This window comes from Lolium rigidum, chromosome 3 (assembly GCF_022539505.1).
Source record: "Lolium rigidum isolate FL_2022 chromosome 3, APGP_CSIRO_Lrig_0.1, whole genome shotgun sequence".
In the NCBI taxonomy this organism is placed as follows: domain Eukaryota; kingdom Viridiplantae; phylum Streptophyta; class Magnoliopsida; order Poales; family Poaceae; genus Lolium; species Lolium rigidum.
The window spans coordinates 172,446,659-172,466,581 of record NC_061510.1 but is presented as its reverse complement, the minus strand read 5'-3'; the positions used below and the strand labels follow the sequence as shown (position 1 = coordinate 172,466,581).

The 19,923-nt window shown below is 46.5% G+C and overlaps 2 protein-coding genes across 2 annotated transcripts; both read left to right on the top strand.

Annotated features, from left to right (window-relative positions):
* Positions 1–14,031: 14,031 nt before the first annotated feature.
* On the top strand, positions 14,032–14,789 carry LOC124698646 (zinc finger protein 36-like). The gene has a single exon (XM_047231117.1). It carries the CDS (start codon positions 14,032–14,034, stop codon positions 14,689–14,691), a length of 660 nt encoding a protein of 219 aa, XP_047087073.1. The 3' UTR covers positions 14,692–14,789.
* A 3,944-nt stretch (positions 14,790–18,733) lies between these two features.
* LOC124698645 (zinc finger protein 36-like) lies at positions 18,734–19,519 on the top strand. Its single transcript, XM_047231116.1, has one exon. The coding sequence runs from the start codon at positions 18,819–18,821 to the stop codon at positions 19,425–19,427; it is 609 nt and encodes a 202-aa protein (XP_047087072.1). The 5' UTR covers positions 18,734–18,818; the 3' UTR covers positions 19,428–19,519.
* Positions 19,520–19,923: the final 404 nt, after the last annotated feature.

The window sequence follows — 19,923 nt, the reverse complement described above, 5'->3', positions numbered from 1 at the left end:
GATTTTGCATGGAAGGCCATGTGATCGTTGTAGTGGAGTTCCAAGTCTTCCGGATAGGACATACTCCAAGATGCCCTATATGATTCTTGAGGGTTCACTTCTTCCACGGAGTTGACCGCCAAGGCAAGGTTGGACCCTTTTGACATCCCAAGAGCTCGATTGCGAGAATCATGAGAGTTTTGCTCAAGCACCTTGAGAGCTTGCATCTCGTGCACGGCTTGTTGAGAAGTGAGAGAGGAAAAGCATTCTCTCCCAACAAGAGTCTTGACATCAATGGGTTCAAACGGCATCATGCAATCAATGTACTTATCCTTGATCCAAGAGTCATTGATGTGATTGGCACCCACATTCCGGAAAGCATCGGCAACGGTGAGAAGTCTTCCATACATGGCTTCATGATCTTCATCCGGTAGCCTCAAGAAACCTCCGGCTTGATTCCGAAGAGCATTATACTTGTTCCTTCTCATGCTATCACTTCCAATGCAACTAGCGGCCAAACACCCCCAAGCTTCCTTGGCGGTGGTGAAATTCCGAACACGAGACAATTCCATTGTCCCCACACTAGTTTGAATCATGTGCAAGGCAGTGTTATTGAGTTGACTATCAATTGCTTCTCTTCTAGTCAACTTGTCGGGGTTGTAGGGCTTGAAGCCTTCCACGATGATTCTCCAAAGTTCATTGGAAGCACTGCAAACATGAGAGCGAAACTCAAATTGCAAAGTATCGAAATCTTTATCGGAAAACTTAGGTGGGTCGCCCCGAATGTTTATATGAGGATGGGGAACCGGTATATCGGGAGATAGGAAAGGCGGAGCCACTCGATTGTAGCTCACACCTCCACTAGTTCCCCTAGGAGATGCAATGGGAGATTTGATAGTGTTTAAGTTATCACCATCCACGGGTTTGGTAGAGGAGGGTAATGCCGAAGCATCTCCCTCTTCTAACCCACCCGTGTCCTTTACCTCTACGGTGGGAGCCATGGGGGGGACCGGAGTCAAAAGCTCAGAAATCACTTTTCTCATGCGTTCCATTTGAGCTTCCATGGAGGACCTCAACGAATTGAGATCATCCATGGAGACCATCTTAGCGGCCCCTTCCGCAGGCTCCTCGTCCGGCATACTCTTAGGCGGTTAAGCCCGAAATAAGAGCCGAGGCTCTGATACCAATTGAAAGGATCGTATGCCGCACCTAGAGGGGGGGGTGAATAGGTGCTAACCAATTTTTAGTTCTTTTTCAATTTAGGCTTGACACAAAGGTAAATTCTCTAGATATGCAACTAAGTGAATTTACCTATATGACAAGGTTACCAACTAAGCAAGATATAGCTACGCAATATATAGGAGATAGAATAGGATAGAGGTAACCGAGAGTGGAGCACGTGATGACACGGAGATGATTCCCGTAGTTCCCTTCCTTTGCAAGAAGGTACGTCTACGTTTGGAGGAGTGTGGTTGCTACGAAAGCCAAACCAACAGCCACGAAGGCTTCACTCAGATCTCCTGTGAGCAACGCCACGAAGGCCTAGCCCACTTCCACTAAGGGATTTCCTCGAGGCGGAAATCGGGCCTTTACAAGGTTCTTGGGGCACACATCCACAACTGAATTGGAGGCTCCCAAATCTGTAACAACACAACAATCAACAACAATACATCAACACAAATCAACTAGGGATCCAAAGAGGAACACTAGCAAGAGGGCCCTCAAAAAAATGAGGGGGAAATGTAAATCGCTTCGGTGAGAATGTAGATCGGTGTCTTCTCCTTCGAATCTCCAAAGATCAAGAGCTTTGGTTGGGGGAGGAAGGAGATCTTGCAAATCTTGAGTTCTTGAGGTGGCTCTAATGGTGGTGAGGCTTGGCAGAATTTCTTCAATGATTGAGCAAGGAGGAAGGTAGGAGAAGGGGGTATAAATACCCCCTCTCAAAATCCAGCCGTTGGTGGCTTTCGAGGGCCGGATAATCCGGCCTGAGTTGGGGCCGGATAATCCGCCCCCCCTGAAAAATCCGGCCCTGGGGAAATCCGGCCAAAAGTCCGGCCCATGTCCAGGGCCTTACTGAGCCGCGTCGTCTGTGGTCCTTAGCCAAATTTTGGGGGCCGGATATTTCACAAATATCCGGCCCTGGGGAAATTCCGGCCAAATGTCCGGCCAATAATCCGGCCCATGTCCAGGGAAGTACTGAGCCACATTGCCTCGAGTCCTTAGCCGAAATTTGGGGGCCGGATGTTTTGCAAATATCCGGCCCGGATTATCCGGCCTGGTGAATCCTGTTCAGCTATCTTTTGACTCGTTTTTCCACACAAGTCACTCATATTCATGTATCTATATAATACCTGCACCACTTCATCAAACATTAGTGTATCACATACATTGACATCAAACACACAAAACAAATTATGAGAGATGTTCTTTCAGTCGCCCCGCTGACTCCGGCCACCTCTCGCCCTCTCCTCCCGCCAGCAGCTTCGCCACGACTCCAGGAGACTCCCAGACACGCTCACCTGCCCGCGCGAGCCCTGCAGACGAAGCCATCGTCGACGACCTCCGCCGGTACCCGCGCCAGTACGTGACGTCGTCAGCACTCCCTCGTCCACCATTTCCAACGCCATCACACGCGTCATGACCGCCCTGACCTCAGAAACAGTCATGCGCCCTTACCTTGCCCCTTCACCGTCCAGAACGACGTTGCCATGGACGACCCGAGCCCGCTCCGCAGCACCCTCTCGCCGCTATAAAAGGAGAGCGCCCCAGCCTCCAAATCTCACCCCACTCATCTCTCCTCTCTTCTCTGACTCTCCTCGACCACCTCCCTCTCCACATTGTCCACCGTAGCTCGCCAATTGCACGCCGGAGCACCGCCAGTACCGCAGCAAGGGCGCCGCCGATTGGAGCCACCTCAAGCGACGCCACCAGTACAAGACGCTCCGCCGCCATCGACAACGTTGCTGCGCACCCTATCCGACGATCGCCGGCCACCGGTGAGCTCTTCGACCCCCTGGTGGCCATTTCTAGTCCATTTAAATTACCCAAATTTATTTATTAAATTGTATGAGAGGTTTCCTCTCATTTAAATCATTGTCTCAAGTACTTTAATATGAGGAAATTGCTTGGTATAAAGAACCTCATATTTACTTACTTAGAGATATTAAATTGTTCCAAAAGTACTATTGAAATTGCATGAGGTATAGTACCTCATTTAAATCATTTTTCCCAAATGATAAATATGAAGTGTTGACCTTGGTCAACCTAATCTCACACTTATTCATTGAGGAGATTAAATCTTAATAAGATTCAATGAGAGGAAATTATTTCTCCAAAAGAAATAAATAGAAACCCTAATCCATATTTCACTAAGAGGAAGTTATTCTTCTTACAAGTTTTATTAAAAGAAAAGAAAGCCACCACCTTGTTAGTAATGTGAGATGATAGGATAGCTTGTGTAATCCATTTGTGTGTTAAGTCTAGCACTTAAGCTTTGTGTGGTGATTGTATACCTCGTATCCGTTTATAGACGCTAGTACTGAGGACTACCAGGAGGAGGAAGTCTTCTACCAAGAGGAAGAAGAAAGCTTTCATCATTGTACCAACCAAGGCAAGCTATACTCTTGCAAGTTACTCAAGTGCAAGCTCAACTTGAGCAAGGCACCAATACATTACTACTTTGTTACTTTCCAAGTCCCAGTTTTTATCTTACCAAGTTTTTTACTTTGATTATCAAGGTTTACTTTTATAGTTAACTTGAGTCTAGACTGGAGTAGTACAAGAACATCAAAGTTAGCCTAGGAAGCTACAAGCTAGTTAGCACCCCTCATGACTAGTTGCTAGTGCTAAAACTAAAAGTGACTACTCTAGCTGGGAACATGTGAATCTTTGACTTTGAAAACCTTGGAATGATGAGTCATTCTATTGGAAGAATTTTGAAGGTGAAGGTGATTTGAATGACATGGTGATTTTGATAAAAGCTGATGATTGGGTTCGGATGTGATAACATTCCAATTTTTGAGTACCCCCACAATACCTGATTATGGGTAAGGCTTTAGCTAGAAACTTATGTGTCTTAGTATGGGTTCCCTCTGAACAAGCGTCATAGGGGTTATGCCGAGGCTGCCTCCGTTGAAAGTGAAATGACGTGAAATGAGGTGAATGTCCTACCCAAGCCCTGTGCAGTTCCCAGGTTGGCGGTTTGCTATCACTGGGAGGCCAAGCTCATGGGGAGAGGTGCCTATACTAGGGTGTGTAAATGAAAGGTTAATGGTTGATGATCCGCATACCGAGTTATGATTATTCAAGGTTATCCCTGACGGATGTAATCAAATGTTGTGGCACAAGTGTGCAACCTCTGCATAGTGTAAACCTATTCGAATAGCCGCATCCGCGGTCATGGACAGTTGGAAAGGCCATACTATTCCGTCATCAGAACTTTTCAAAAAGGTTACATGTGACTGGTGACTTGTGAATTGAACTTGAAAGGTGAATTTGATTTGAATCACAACAGAGTTGTGGGAATGACACTAATGTTCCCACTTAAGTTAAGTGAGACAAATGAACAGTCTTTGTTTACTAAATGCTTATGAAATAAAACTGGCTTTATGCAAATGAACCTAGAGCTTAGAACCCTCTCACTAAAACTGTTAGTACTTACTCTAGTATTAGTTTGCGAGTACTTTAAAGTACTCACGGCTGTGTCCCTGGCTATTCAAATAGCCAGACTATGAAGAGGAGCACTACTACCAGGAAGACGGACAGCAGGACGTCTACGATAACTAGGACTACTCCTGACGTCAACAGTTGCCTGTGAAATAGATGGACCGCTACTACGTTTCTTTCGCTGTGTGTGTTTTGTAATTGATCATTAGATCAACCCTTGTTGTAAAACTGGATCATGTGATCCCTCGATGTAAGACAATTATGGTTTGTAATGAATGATGTTCTGTGATATCAATCTATTATGTCTCGCAAAAACAATATCCTGGAATTGCGATGTATGGCATAAGGCATCTGGACTTAAAAATCCGGGTGTTGACAGTAGGAGAAATACCTTACCCAACGTCCTTCATCTCAGTATCAATGCCAATAACAACATTTGCGGACTTGCCACTGTTCTCACGCCGATCATGGCGTTCTGGGCAATCAGGAGCCCAATGTCCAGGAGCGACACACACATGGCAGTTCCCTTTTTTCTTATAAGGAGTCTTCCTCTTGAAGTTGGTTGAGTTGGAGACTTTGTTCTTCACGTAAAACTTGCCTTTTCCATTGTTCTTATTCTTAGACTTGTGAGATTGGAAGTTCTTTTTTTGTACCACATTGGCACTAGAACCTCCCTCAAAACTACGAGCGCGTGTGTCCTTTGCTGTCGCCTTCTCTTCCACATGAAGCGAGCCAATGAGATCCGAAACGGAAAACTCTTGTCTCTTATGTTTCAGAGAAGTAGCAAAGTTCCTCCACGAGGGAGGAAGCTTGGCAATAATGCCACCAGCCACAAATTTTTCCGGTAAGGTACACTTAAAGCTGCTCGAGTTCTTTGGCAAGGGACTGAATCTCATGAGCCTCGCTCAACCACGGAGCGCTCATCGGTCATCCCGTAGTCATAGTATTGATCCATGACATACAATTCAGTGCCAGTGTCCGAGACCCCAAATTTGGCCTCGAGCGCATCCCACGCATCTTTACCATGGTCGAAAGCCATGTACGGGTCAACAATGTTGTCCCCAAGAATGCTAAACAAGGCCGCCTTAAACATGGCGTCGACCTTCTCAAACTTTTGCTGCTCCTCTGCAGAGAGAGGCCCCTCAGGTCTAGCATATGTGGCGCTAAATCAGCCTAGGTTTGTAAACCATAGATCTGCCTTTGTGCGCCACCTCCTGTAATGCATACCATCAAAGAGGGGAGGTCGAGTAGCGGCAGCAACGCTGCTTGAATTGATTTGCCTATAATCAGGTTTTTGGATTGTTGAATATATAAGCAAATATCCATATGAAATAATCCATACAAGTAATTGATAAATCATGACTACGAAAATAATAAATAAACTAATCATGCAGACTAGTAAGGTAGATGAACATATCACATCTAAACAAGACACACCGATCGCATCTACCATAAAAACTAGAAGAAGAAACTCTAACAGAAACTGAAAGAGAAACGACAAGATCACATACTTCGCAGCAGCGTCGTTGTCGCCCATGTTAAGGTTGCTGAAGAAGTCGCTGATTCCGGGAATAAGTTGTCGGTGTAGAGAAACTCGTCGTCCGATGACGACGTCGTGATGCCAGTAGTCGCGCCGGAGCGCTCCCCAAAAACCTGATTGCCCCTCACCCGTACAGGTTCACGAGAGGCAGGGTTCCGGAGGCCTACTGTCCTGGCAGTCGGTGCACGCCGATGGACGGGATGAGGAATACGAAGGCGGCGGCGCAATGAACTGGAAACAAGTAGTCGCGTATGCGTCTTGTCTTAGCGGCTAGGGTTGCGCAGGGTCTTATGTAGTGCGGTTGTCGGCATAGCCACGATCCAGAAAAACTGGAAGGCAAAACGGCTGAGTAACGCGTCCGTTAATGACTCAAAATTGATTACACAATTAATTTCCCAAACAGCAAAAAGAGAAGCTCGGCTCGGCGAGATTCCCGCAACCCGCAACCCGCGGCGCGTCGTGGCGAGGCGGGCGGCGGAGGAGGAGGAGTGCGCGAGGGCTCTCTCTTCTCACTCACTTACTAGGACTAGAACAACTCACCTTATATACCACTCCAACTCTCTCCCAACTAGCAATGTGGTACTAAACTTTAGCCCCCACTAGTGTTGCCACGGATTTTGGAATGGGCCATGTGAGTTTCAGAATTTGATAATGGGCCATGGGCCAAAGGCCAAATGCCCAAAATTACAGCATAAAGTACTACCCCTGTCCATAAATAGATACCAAAAGTTTATCTAAATTTGAATTTATCTAGACACGATTTAGTGTATAGATACATCCAAATTTTAAATAAATTTTTGGCATCTATTTATGGACGGATGAAGTATTACATATCAGTGTTGGTCAAAGTTAAATACTGTAAAGTTTAACCAAGTACATAAATAATATCAACATCAATGACCCCAAATATATATATATATATATATAATATAGGAATATATTTATAATGGTACTTTGGTCAAAATAAAGATGAAACATATTTTGCGTACTAGGAAGTGGGAAAAATATCCATACACACGAATTCCTCAAGATTGACTCAGCTCAGAAACCAAATACAGACTAGTAAACTGCGGGGGACACGCCAGCAGACAGCTTGAAAATTGGACCTACAATTGTCGGCATAAAACCATGACAGAACTTACGCACGACAATAAGAATTTCAGTGGATGCGGAAAAAGAGCAGCTACATTGCTATAACTTCGTGTTTATCAAAGATCTTGCAACTTAAGAAGTTTCCATGAACGTCTCAGCTAGAAAGCAACCCACAGTTGATTACGTTGTTGTTCTTCACTTGTACCTAACCAACAACTGAACTTCTTTAGAAAAAAGGAAGTACCCACTGAACTTGACAAATTATCAGGCATGATTATTATGGTACGACTGACAGCGATATATCGCTGCTTCTGAAATAGACCGCTGTGCAAATTAATTATGGTTCCTATTTGCGGAACTTGGACTGATATGTTTACCTGTGAATTCAAATGTTAACGGGGCACGTTGTTTCAGACCCTGGATAAGAAGAAGTTTCATAGGAAAACGGCGTTTGGGATGCTTTTCCATACTTTCGCCAGATAGCATGCGCTAAGAAACAAGTTTATGATCGTTAATGATCAAGCACGTGCTCATTAAAACAAACTTGAGCAACCGCTTAGACCGATACTACAATAACTTTTTCCTCCGTGGGAACGAACATGTTTTCAGATTTAAGAGTAGACTTCGACTCTGAACATGAGATCGACTGAATTGGACATGAACATGAAAAGTAATACTACCCCCGTTTCAAGGAATATGCTGCACGTGCATTCTAAGACGAATTTTGACCATAAAATTTGAGCAACAAAATCTTAATTATGTATATGTAATTAGTATCGTTGGATTCGTATTGAAAAGCACTTTTTAATGATACTAATTTCATACAAAAATAATATTTATCTATCTGAAATAATTTTTGGTCAAACAAAAAAACACGTAAAATGAGGGCGCCTTATTCCTTGAAACGGAGGTAGTATTACTACTCCCTCTGTCCAAAAAATTGTCTTAACCTTTTTCTAGATTGCTAAAATGCATCGAGAAATATTCATATCTAGATAAAAGTGAAACACTTATATGAGGACGGAGGTAATATAATTTTACATATTGTGCCATATGGCCGAAATGCAACTCAGTGACGGGCGTGTGTGACGTCAAATCAAAATGGAACTTAGATGTACTCCTTCCAGCCCAAATTAGGCTGGGGGAGTAGTACTAAGTAATACCTCTCGGTTGAGGTTCTTTTTAAAAGTTCAATTGTATAAAGTTTGATTAAGTTTATTGGAAAATTTATAAACATGCACAATACTAAATCAATTTCGTTAAACATATCATCGAATATTTTTTATAAGATATCCATAAATATTTAAAGAACAGCTTATTCATTAGGATGGATGGATTAATAATTTAAGTAGGCGCATATCGATCATTAGGTCAAGTCTCCATTCAAAAGCCGGTCACCAGATACATGCACGCACTCGTTAAATTTCATCCTGAGGCCAGCCTGTAACATGCATGTAACACGTGCGGATTCGTACTCTCAACTTTTGTGTGCCTTATTCTCAAAAAAGAAAAAAAAAACTTGTGTGTGCCTTCTGTTGCCATTTCGGGGAAGTTGCGAAAGCACTGCTTAGGGGACGAGCATAACTACATCCCAAAATCTATTAAGTGCGGGGGCTCCATGTTGTCTTACAGAGTGCTCACATGTGGACACCGTCCGATGTGATTAGAATAGTCAAACACATCCTTCCACCGACAACCACTGGTTCCTTATCCACCTCCTCCCTGTGTCTCTGTGCTGCCTCTAATTCCCCCGCCTAGAGCCACTCGGCCACCTCTGACCCCCTGCCACCGGCAGGACGCCGACCTCCACCGCGCGCTACAGGCGCTCGTCTCCATGGGGCGACGCCAGAAGGACGCGCACCTCCACCGCACGCTGCATGCTCCTGTCCATGGTGCGCCGCCGGGAAGGGCCTCGCCTCCGCTGTGCGCCGCTGGGCCCCCGTCGTTACGCGCCTCCGGGAAGTGCCTCGCCCCCACCGCGAGCCGATGGGCCCTCTCTTCCATGGTCAAGCGCGCCGCCCGCCGCCGGTCCCTGCCACCACTCCTCTTCCAGTCAACTCCCGCACCTTCCTGGTTCCCCTAGTTCTACATCCTGATATATCCAAGGTTGTAACAAAAGCAGGTTTCTCCAAGGACTGGTTGTAATTTTTTGAAGTTGGATGTATTTTTCGACTTTATTTACATCCACGATCTGGGAATAGCATTTTCCCTAAGATCTGGATAATAGGTTTTCCCAGATTTTTTGGATGTAATTTCTTTCGTTTTTCTACATCCACTGTCTTGTTTATACATCCTCCATTGAAATCGCAGACACTAGTATATTTTCTGGCATGTAACTTTGTGTAGTTAAACTCAAACTTTTTACATGCCAATATTTGTTCTGAACTTGAGATAGAAAAGGAGATGTGTCCATCTGTATTTTTTTCTGCTCATGAACTTGTGCGCAGCCTCGAAATGAGAAGTCGTTTTTTTGTGCGTGCCACGGCCCAGGCGGAACGAAGAAACTTGTGGGATTAGGACTTTCTATTTTTAGATAGGGAGCACTATCGGACTAGTTTTTTTTTCCATATTTGGGTGGGGCACTCCCTAAGACTAACGGGTGCTAGGGCACTATGTAGCAAGGCCCTAACTACATGTGTCATCTTTTTTTAATAGCAAATTATAAGTTCCATCAGCAAAGTTGACCAAAGCAATTCCGGACTGAGAGAAGCCGACCCCCTCGCGTAGCTCCTCACGCGGCGCCAGGGGAAACCCTAGCCCCCAACCCCGCCCCCCTCCGTGTCCTTCCGCCGCCGCTGCCGCCGGCCTCTGCCGCGGCGGCGGCGGGGCCCACCGCCGAAGGTGGTGGGGGGTTTCTCTCCTGTGCGGCGCTGGTGGCTGGTTCTGCCGGGTGAGGCGGCGGCGGACAGACCGGCGCGTGGAGGCTGGGGCGGCGGCCCCGGGCGAGACGACGCTTCGGTGGCGGAGGCTCGGGTGGTGGCTGCGGTGATGTGCTGCGGGGCGTCCCCGTGGATGGTGGCCGGCAACTTCGGCCACAGGGGTGGCGTCGCTGGCGGCTGGCCCAGCGAGCCTCCTTCGTGGCAGATCTGGAGCTCCAAGCTCCAATCCCTGCGTCTAGCCAGGCCGGCGGTGCGGAGGCTGCGGCGTCGTCGGTTGGAGAGGTGGTGGCTTGGGTGGTTGTGTTGCTAGCCCAGATCGATCCATGTTGGATCCGTTGGTGCTTGGCAGCGGCAGGGAGGCGGTGTTGTGACGCTCTTGGTTGCGGATGTGCGGTTGCAGGTTGTCGCCTGGCAGCTCGGGTGGTTCGAGGTGAAGGATCCTGGGAGAAATCCTCGTCCGGGCTTCTTGGAAGCGTCGTTCAGGGCTCCTCTCGTCACCTTGGAGTTCTTCCTCTGGAGGGAAACCTCAGATCCTTGGGATCGGATGATGGAGGCGCTTCTGCGTCTCTCTCCCTGTTGAGGGCATCGTCTCGGAGTGGGCTTCGTCCTGGGGACTCGAGGATGGATGGTTGCTGAGTTGCCTCGCTTGGGGCGCTACGGGCAGTTTAGCAACGATGAGGCGTAAAGCAGAGTTTGGGTCTCGACTTGGGCTTCGACAGTCGGTTACCGGCGTGTCCGATGGGTCTTCTCATGCTTCGCTATGGAGCTGTGGAGTCGGAGCTGCGGTGGAGGGTGCCCCTGCGGCAACGATGACCAGCAACCGGTGGTGTGGAGGATGATTCGGTCGGCGCAAGCCCAGCATAGTTCTCCTGTGATGCTCGACGGCCAAGTCGGAGCTATCTCTCGTTGGTGTGTGTGGCCGACTGTTGGCATTTGGCCAGGTCGGTCGGGGGTTTGTGTCCAATATTGCCATCTCCCATGACGATATTGGTGCATTTGTTTCGGTTTTTGGCCGGTTTTCCCGTTAATAAATCGGCCACCTTCTTATTTATCAATGAAAATGGCAAGTCTTGTCTTGTTTCAAAAAAAAAAAATTCCATCAGCATCTCACTTCTAGTTGTATTGATAGCTTGGCTCGTTCGATCAGAGCACTCCAACAAATAATGTAAATTAGAACACCAAAAACAGGTGATGTAAAAATTATAGGACACCAAAAACAGAGATATAGGATATTAACGAAGTTTCTGCTTTACAAGATGGTAAATAGAGCACGGCTGCCGCACTAGACGATATAAAATAGGGCACATCAGCCATGCACCACTCCTCATTTTGTATACTCAAAATGCATACATATATGAAATTTCATCTCAAACAAAACTAAAAAATAAAATATAAATGTTACTTTATTATTACATCACAATACAAATAGTTCATCAAGTAACACTATACCTGGGCATGTGTCGGGCCGGCCCGAGGTAAGCCCGACGCAAAAAAATTTGACCCAAGCCCGGCCCGGCCCGGCCCGACCAAATACCCACCAAGCCCGTCGTGCCGCGGGCTGGGCCGTAGTGTTAAACTGTGTTTTCGGGCTACCCAGACCCGGCCCGGCCTGACAGTCGGGCCAACATTTCTCGGCCCAAGCCCGAGTTTTTCGGGCCGTGCTTCGGGTCGGGCCTCGGGCCGGGCTGCCCATGGCCAGGTCTGAGTAACACACAATTGAACACAACGGTCTACAGTCAAAGCTAATATGTATGAGACAAACCACTACTTCTAAATTGCAACAACATGTGAATAGGAAAACAGAAGTTGAGATTTACCTCGAACACCTTGTCTTATGACCACTTTTTATGACCCTTGATACGTAAATTCTGAATCTAAAATTGTGCAATAAGAGCATCTGTAGCAGATACGACAAACTCCAAATCCCATATTCGCGTATCCAGGGCACCCAACGTGGATTTGGGGTTCGAAAAACATAAACAGTTCAGATACGCCATATAAAACTGCAAATTAAAAAAAAAAACGTGTGTAAGACAGAAAAACAGTTCGATCGGATAGTTCATGCTTGCAGTGATCCTAAATTCAACTGCATTACATCAAAAGTAACTACAATCCGCTGCCACGGCACTACATTGCATCAAAATCGGCTCCGGGATACTCACCGGAACCCTGTGCCGTGGCGGCGGCGCGTCGGAACAGACTCCTCACTCCTCGTCGCTGACGAGGTCGAGGAACACGCGCCCCTGCTCGACGGCGATATGCCTCCATTCAGCGGCCTTGTCCGTGTCCCGCTGGCTCGAGCACGCGACGAGGCCGACCCCCGTGTCGAGGTCGCGCTCCTCGACGAAGTCGCCCGGCGCGAGCTCCACGTTGACGTCGAGCTGCGGGAGGACGAGCTTCAGCTGCTCGTTGTCGAGGTAGTCACCCGGGGCGAACCACGGGAGGCGCGGCGGTTCCGGCTCCGCGTCAACCTCCATCTTCACCACCAACACCGTCGGTGGGCGCTGGCGGGAGCTCGACCCCGAGGACGACGAGGCCGCGGAAGGGGAGGAGTGCATCCGCGGCGGTACCGCTCTGATTCGCGCTTGGCGAAGGCAGGCGGCGCCGCGACGCCGTAGTTGCGGTAGCTACCGCTGATGCGCGCCGCGTCGGAGCGCAGCTTCTCCGCCTCCGTTTTCTCCCTCTCGCCGACGGAGCTCTCGCCGCGCTCGGTGGAGCTCCCGCCGCGGCCAATCTGGCCGCCCCCGCGCCCGCTTAGGCCATTCCCCGCCACCATCTTCGCCGGACGGAGCTCGGGGTGCTCGATCTACGCTCAATTGCTCGCCGGCGGCGCGTCGATTTTACGTCGGCGGGAGGCGGAGAGGCGGATGGGGGACCGCCTCACCGACCGTCATATATGCGGGCAATTTGTGGTTTTGGGTTGTGGCCTGGATCCGTTTTTCAGGCCAGACCGCCGATGCGGGGTCTGGTCTGGCCCAAAAAAATGGCCGAAGCCCCCTATATCGTCTCGAAGTGGCGTTTGCAGGCCGATATGGGGGATCTGCTAGAGATGCTCTAAAATGCGGTAAAGTGTGTATCATTTGATGAAGAGACTTTTTTTGCGGGGTAATTTGATGAAGAGACTAGGGCTATGATTTTTTTTGATGGAATCTCTGTTCAGTTGATTTTGTGAGCAAGTAAAAGGGATGTACACGCCGCCGCACGCTCCAGTCGCAATCTTGGAACTGCACTAGCATAACTTTCTTTACAGAAGGTTGACTATTACCCTTTTTGACAGATCGGAACGTTCCCTAGTTGCATGCCTGTTCCGGTGATCCGTCAAAATATATTCCTGTACGACCGAAAAGTAGAGCAGGAAAACACAGCAGCGTGCATACACACGCCAGCAACCACGATCGAGATCCGTCACATGTGGGGGCGCTCTCAGGTGGCTCACCATCCAATCCACTCGCGCTCGAGCTGCAGCTGCCCCAAAAAAAGTATACTTTTGTCGCAAGTTGCATGGAGCGCGAACCAACGTAGCAACAGGCGGTTACGTTTCGGCGCGCGCGCGTGGCGTTGACCGCTAACTATATTTGACTGAACTCACCATTAATTTGACATTTGTCCATACCGATTTATACTTACGTACGACTACTTCACTCCTTGCCACCAAACGTGCGTGCATGCGTTGATCCTTCTCACCACGTTGCTTTTCCGGCTGTCCCACCTTCGTCGAACCTATATATACCACCGCCGATCGCTCCTCCTCCCACAGCTCACAATTCAGAACCTATCGATCGCGTTTACTATACAGCAACCAGCTAGCTTCTTCTTCGGTCGACGTGATTCAGGTCAGGTAGCAAAGTCTCAACTTTCAACCAGCTACCAGCAGCCATGGTCGCCGCCATGCAATCTCTCTTCGACCCGACCGCGCTCTCCCTCTCCCTCGGCCTCCCCGCCGCGCCGGCGCTCAACAAGGACAACTACCTCGCCATCTGCCTCGCCGCGCTCGCCCGTACCGGCACCGGCACCGGCACCGGCCAAGCACAGCAGCAGGTGGAGGCCGGCAGCAAGTGGTGCCCGCGCCCCGCGCCGGCGGAGGACCTCCGCTTCCGCTGCGCGGTCTGCGGCAAGGCCTTCGCCTCCTACCAGGCGCTCGGCGGCCACAAGTCTAGCCACCGCAAGCCACCACCCACCGGGGTTGACCACTACGCCGCCGCTGCGGCCGTCTCCGCGCACGCGTCCGCCTCGGAGGACACGGCGGCGTCGTCTGGCGGGAGCACCAGTGGCCCGCACCGCTGCACCATCTGCAGGAGGGGCTTCGCCACGGGGCAGGCGCTCGGCGGCCACAAGCGCTGCCACTACTGGGACGGCACCTCCGTGTCCATGTCCATGTCCGTTTCACTGTCCGCCTCCGCGTCGGGGTCGTCGGCCGTCAGGAACTTCGACCTCAACCTTCTGCCGGTGCCGGAGAGCGCCGGGATGAAGAGGTGGACGGAGGAGGAGGAGGTGCAGAGCCCGCTGCCGGCCAAGAAGCTTCGGATGTCTAATTAGGATCGTCTCTGGCTTTAATTCATTCGTTCGTTCTTTTAATTCATTCATTCGTTTATAACCGATGATGTGAAACCGTGAAAGCTTGCATGGTTCTGTACTATTTGATCGAATTTAATCTTCCACATCCCCACAGCTCCAAAAGTTCAATTGAATATATGAGCAATTTAACAAAAAGATTTAATCCATAAAAACAACACCTCATTCTCATTCATGAGCGTAAAAAACAAAGATTAAATCAGTCATGCGAACTTGTATACAAGATGAACATATCACATCTAAACAAGATGAACAAAACACATCTAAATCGATTGCTAGAACAAGAAACTCTAGTATGATCTTGGAAAGGAAAGACATAATCCTCGTGATCTTCGACTTATCTTCTCTAAAAAGAATGCATGCTACTGCTCAACTGCTCCTTGATTTGTTGAACTCGTTGTATTAATTCATTCATTTCGCTCCGATGATGGCAAACATGGTCTATCTTCAAACACATAAATCTCCGATATATATAGTGTTCATGTTGCCCAGTTGATTGGACAACACAATAAAACATGGGGGAAAATGTCTATCTTCCAACATGGTATACTTTACGATGCTCAATAAAAAAAAATAGGAAAGTTGTGATTGAGGTAGTATAATGGTAAAAGAATCTGATAGAAATCACGAGCACAATAGTACATCATTGTAAAATATCATGAAAATAATCGGAACAAAAAATAGTTACTATGTAGCCCTAGCCCATAGAAACAAAAAGTGTTAGCAAAATATATGCACATATAAAAAACATAGAGTTTCTCATGGTTGTTTCTCCCAAATAGAAAAACAGATGGATGTGAAATTTTGAAGTTCAACATATCTATAGTAATACAATGCTTAAAGCTTTTACGAAGAATATCTGTAAAAAAATGTCTAAAATAAGTGGGGCTTTAGGAAAACTCCTGAAAAAAATGAAGTTCTTGTTTTCTACAAGCAATCATGTATCTTCACTATAGCATCACAATATCAACTACTAAAATGATATCCCATATCGAATTTTAGGACAGTGCAATTATGTATTAGCAAATAGTATTTGGTCAAACCCTCTAGAACAATGAAATGCCATATATTTTGAAACTGAGAAAGTGGCATTTTTCATGTTTAGCATATCTATGTTTTCATTTTTTTTACCTTATGTGCCTAACAGGCTAATTGAAACCTTCCAAGTTCCAAGCAGCATTGTTATTCGCACGTGGAATCCTTTCCTCTGAGGTTAGAAGCTTACTAGAGGGCACCACTACCAAACTAAAAGGAATGTCATTTATTAATAAAATAGAGCATCATACTTCCTCAGTTCTTAATTACCCTGCATTCTGGTTTTAGTCTAAATCGAACATTCAGGTTTGACCACATATACTGAATAAATATCAACAACCACAATATAAATTAATGTTATTAGAATAATCATAAAATATATTTCCATATTACATACATCCTATATTACAAGTGTTGATATTTTCTATATACTGTAATGTTTGACGTTGACTAAACACTGAATGAAGGTTATGTACGATACATGGTGCATACAGTGACAAAAAAATTGTAGAGACAACCTAATTATGCAACATGTAAGATAAACTATGTTGAAATCATCTCGCAACAAAATTTGGTCGTTTTGTCTATTGTTTTAATGTATATGGTTTATCTAAGGATGGCTATGTCTAACTCACTTAAGGAAAGGTTATTTCTTGGCCGTTGGTAGCCCTGGGATCAATACATTTTTATCCCTTTTGAGCAACTGTCTAGACTTAAAATCAATTTTCATAAGAGTGAGATTTTCTATTTTGAAAAGGCGAAGGATGTGGAGAACCAATATAAGAAAATCCTTGGTTGTGAAGCTGGTTCTCTCCCCTTTCGTTACCTGGGGATCCCGGTCCATTATAGAAAACTTCTCAATAGGGAATGGAATCCAGTAGAGAACCGCTTTGAACGAAAGTTGGGTGCTGGCAAGGCAAGCTACTCTCATACGGAGATAGACTTGTACTTATTAATTCCGTCCTAACCAGCCTACCGATGTCTGTGTTATCTTTTCTTGAAATACCTAAAGGGGTAAAGAAAAGATTAGACTTGTACAAGTCAAGGTTTTTTTGGAAAAATGATGAGCATAGGCGTAAATATCAGCTGACTAGGTGGAACATTATTTGCCGACCTAAAGATCAAGGGGTCTCGGGGTGGAGGTGTTAGATCTCAAAAACAAATGCCTACTCAGTAAGTGGTTGTTTAAACTCTTAAATGAGGATGGAGTATGGCAGGAGTTGCTGCATAATAAATATCTCCGAACTAAAACGCTATCACAAGTGACAACAAAACCCACCGATTCTCCTTTTTGGAAGGGGCTCATGGGAGTTAAGCATGATTTTTTCTCTCGCGGCTCTTTCAAAGTTGGTAATGGTCAAAATACACGCTTTTGGGAGGACATCTGGTTAGGTGACCAACCGCTAGCTAAGCAATACCCTTCGTTGTATAACATTATCCGCCGAAGAAACGTTCTGGTTTCAAATGTTCTAACGAGTAATCCTCTGAATATTGAATTCAGGAGAACTTTATCTACTGATAAATGAGAGGTTTGGTTACTACTACTTCAACGCCTAATCAGGGTTAACTTGACGGAAGACCCGGATGTTTTTGTCTGGAAATTAACTGCCGATGATGTTTTTTCAGTCAAATCCATGTACACAGACATGATGAATGGTAATACGGTTTTCTTGCGCAAATATCTTTGGAAAATAAAGGTACCGCTGAAGATTAAGATTTTCATGTGGTTCCTTTATAAAAAAGTAATTCTCACAAAAGATAATCTCGCAAAAAGAAATTGGAATGGGTGTAAGAATTGTGTTTTCTGTGACTCTAATGAAACCATAAACCACTTATTTTTCGATTGTCCCTTCGCAAAGCTAATCTGGAGAACAATCCAGTATACTTTTAATATCCCTCCACCGGTCAATGTTACAAATATGTTTGGAAATTGGCTAAATGGTGTCGATAAAATATCTAAAGCACAGATTCGAACGGGTATTTGTGCTTTGATGTGGGCTATATGGAATTGTCACAATGATATTGTCTTTAACAGAAGCTCAAATGCTAAATTTTTACAGGTTATCCGTATGGTTACGCACTGGATCCACGAATGGTCATACCTACTACCGGAGTCTCAGCATGCGCATATGGATTCTGGATGCAGCCGTCTGGAGACGGTTGCTCGGGATATCTACAACCAGGGTGGCTGGCAGCCTATTAAGAGATTGCAACTTGCATAATTATATTTTCTTTTTTATTTTCCGCTGGTTAAGTTTTACGTACACCTTATGTGTCTCTTGAGTTGTATAACTTCTGAATATTAAACTATGCAATAAAACAGCTGTGTACATCAATTGATGCAGAGGGCGATGCTCCCATTTCTAAAAAAAACATGCACAAACCAAATGGTTCTCAGCAGTGATTATTTCCATGTCATGTGAGGAATGGCATAACCGTTTGCTATCTCTCCGCAACTGTGAGTGAGATGGCTATCTAGATCAACAACTTAGAATGAAAAACGTGGGCTGATCAGTGGATTTCAACGTCAATTAAACACACTGCGCATGTATCTACATGGCGTTGGCGCCTCTGGTTTACTAGTTCAATTGCAGTTTAGTGTTTGTTTTGGTTAAAAGCAGATGTTCGACAATTGATATTGTGACATGATATATAACCCTTGGATGCAGGTCCAACGCTATAGAAAAGACATCCTGACGAAATAGGTAGTCCCACAAGAAAACCCAATAAATCTACAATATAATTTGAGTGCTGTTCAATCTTGGAGCTGCAACTTGCCATATAACGTATTTACACGCACGTGCGGAAAACTGGAAATCATTCCTAATACACTGTATCTTTCCGCCCTCGTGCTACTTTGAACCGATCGAACTCCTTAACTTGGCACCTTCCTTCCGCATTCAGATATACATATACAACACACACTTGCATGCAGCCAGTGACATATATGTACACGCACACCTCAGGAGTCGCTAAACCAGAATCCATATCCACTTCATCTATCACAAGCAGCGTCTCTCTTGAGTCTCTTCACACGTAACCTTAGCTTTCACGCCATGAACATGAACATGACGCAGGACGACTACGTTCAGCTGTGCCTCATGGCGCTCGCCTCCGCGGCATCGGCATCTGGCAGCGTCCAACCAGCGGAGGGGCAATGGCTACAGGTTACGCCGCTGTCGTCCGCCCCGCCAGCAGCCTGCGAGCTCCGCTACCGGTGCTCCGTCTGCGGCAAGGCGTTCCCGTCTCACCAAGCGCTGGGCGGGCACAAGGCCAGCCACCGGACGCGGGCGGCAGCGGCTGTGCTGCCCCTGCACGTAAGCGCGTCGTCGGCGGACGAAACGACGGCTTCCTCGACCACGTCCGGCGGCGGCAGGCACAAGTGCTCCGTGTGCCACCGGAGCTTCGCAACGGGGCAGGCGCTCGGTGGGCACAAGAGGTGCCATTACTGGGACGGGCTGTCAGTGTCGCTAACGGCGTCGGCGTCCACGGCCTCGGGTTCCGGGTCCTGCTTGAGGGATTTCGACCTCAACCTGACACCGGTGCCGGAGAGGGCCACCGCCGCCATGCGAAGGTGGGGAGAGGAGGAGGAGGTGCAGAGCCCTTTGCCGATCAAGAAGCGGCGGCTGTCAGTTCCTTCCTTGGAGCTTAACTTGACAACTTGATTGGTTACGTAAAGTGCTAGAGCTGTCTGCAACATTTGTTCGTTCTTTAGTCCTTCTTGAGTGCTCAGTTTGTGATTAATTCTTGATTTGTATCTCCGTGTATACACAATTAATTTAATTTGTTATAAAATTTTCAGCACATCAAGTAATGTTCAACACATTTCATGGAAGACAGTGGACAGGTGCTCGCTGCACATACGTTTTTTGGGATGTTTATAGCGCATCATCATCCGCACTAGATATTGTTTTTCCTCTTAAACAATTTCTTTTCTTTGTATATCTCTCACACCATGCAATTTTTAAAATTTAAACTTTGCAGATCACTGAAACATAACATCGAGAATCTAGAAAAATAGTTCAGATTTTTTAGACACTAAAAATATATAAAGAACTTATTATGAATTTTAAATATTAAATTGCACAAAAAAATTCTGAAGTATTTTTAGCAAATTCTAGATGTTATTTTTAAGTGACTTGCAAAATTTCAAATTCATAC

Excerpts from the sequence above, each read along its gene's own strand:
- LOC124698646 (XM_047231117.1), top strand. The coding sequence starts at position 14,032 with ATGGTCGCCGCCATGCAATCTCTCTTCGACCCGACCGCGCTCTCCCTC.
- LOC124698645 (XM_047231116.1), top strand. The coding sequence starts at position 18,819 with ATGAACATGAACATGACGCAGGACGACTACGTTCAGCTGTGCCTCATG.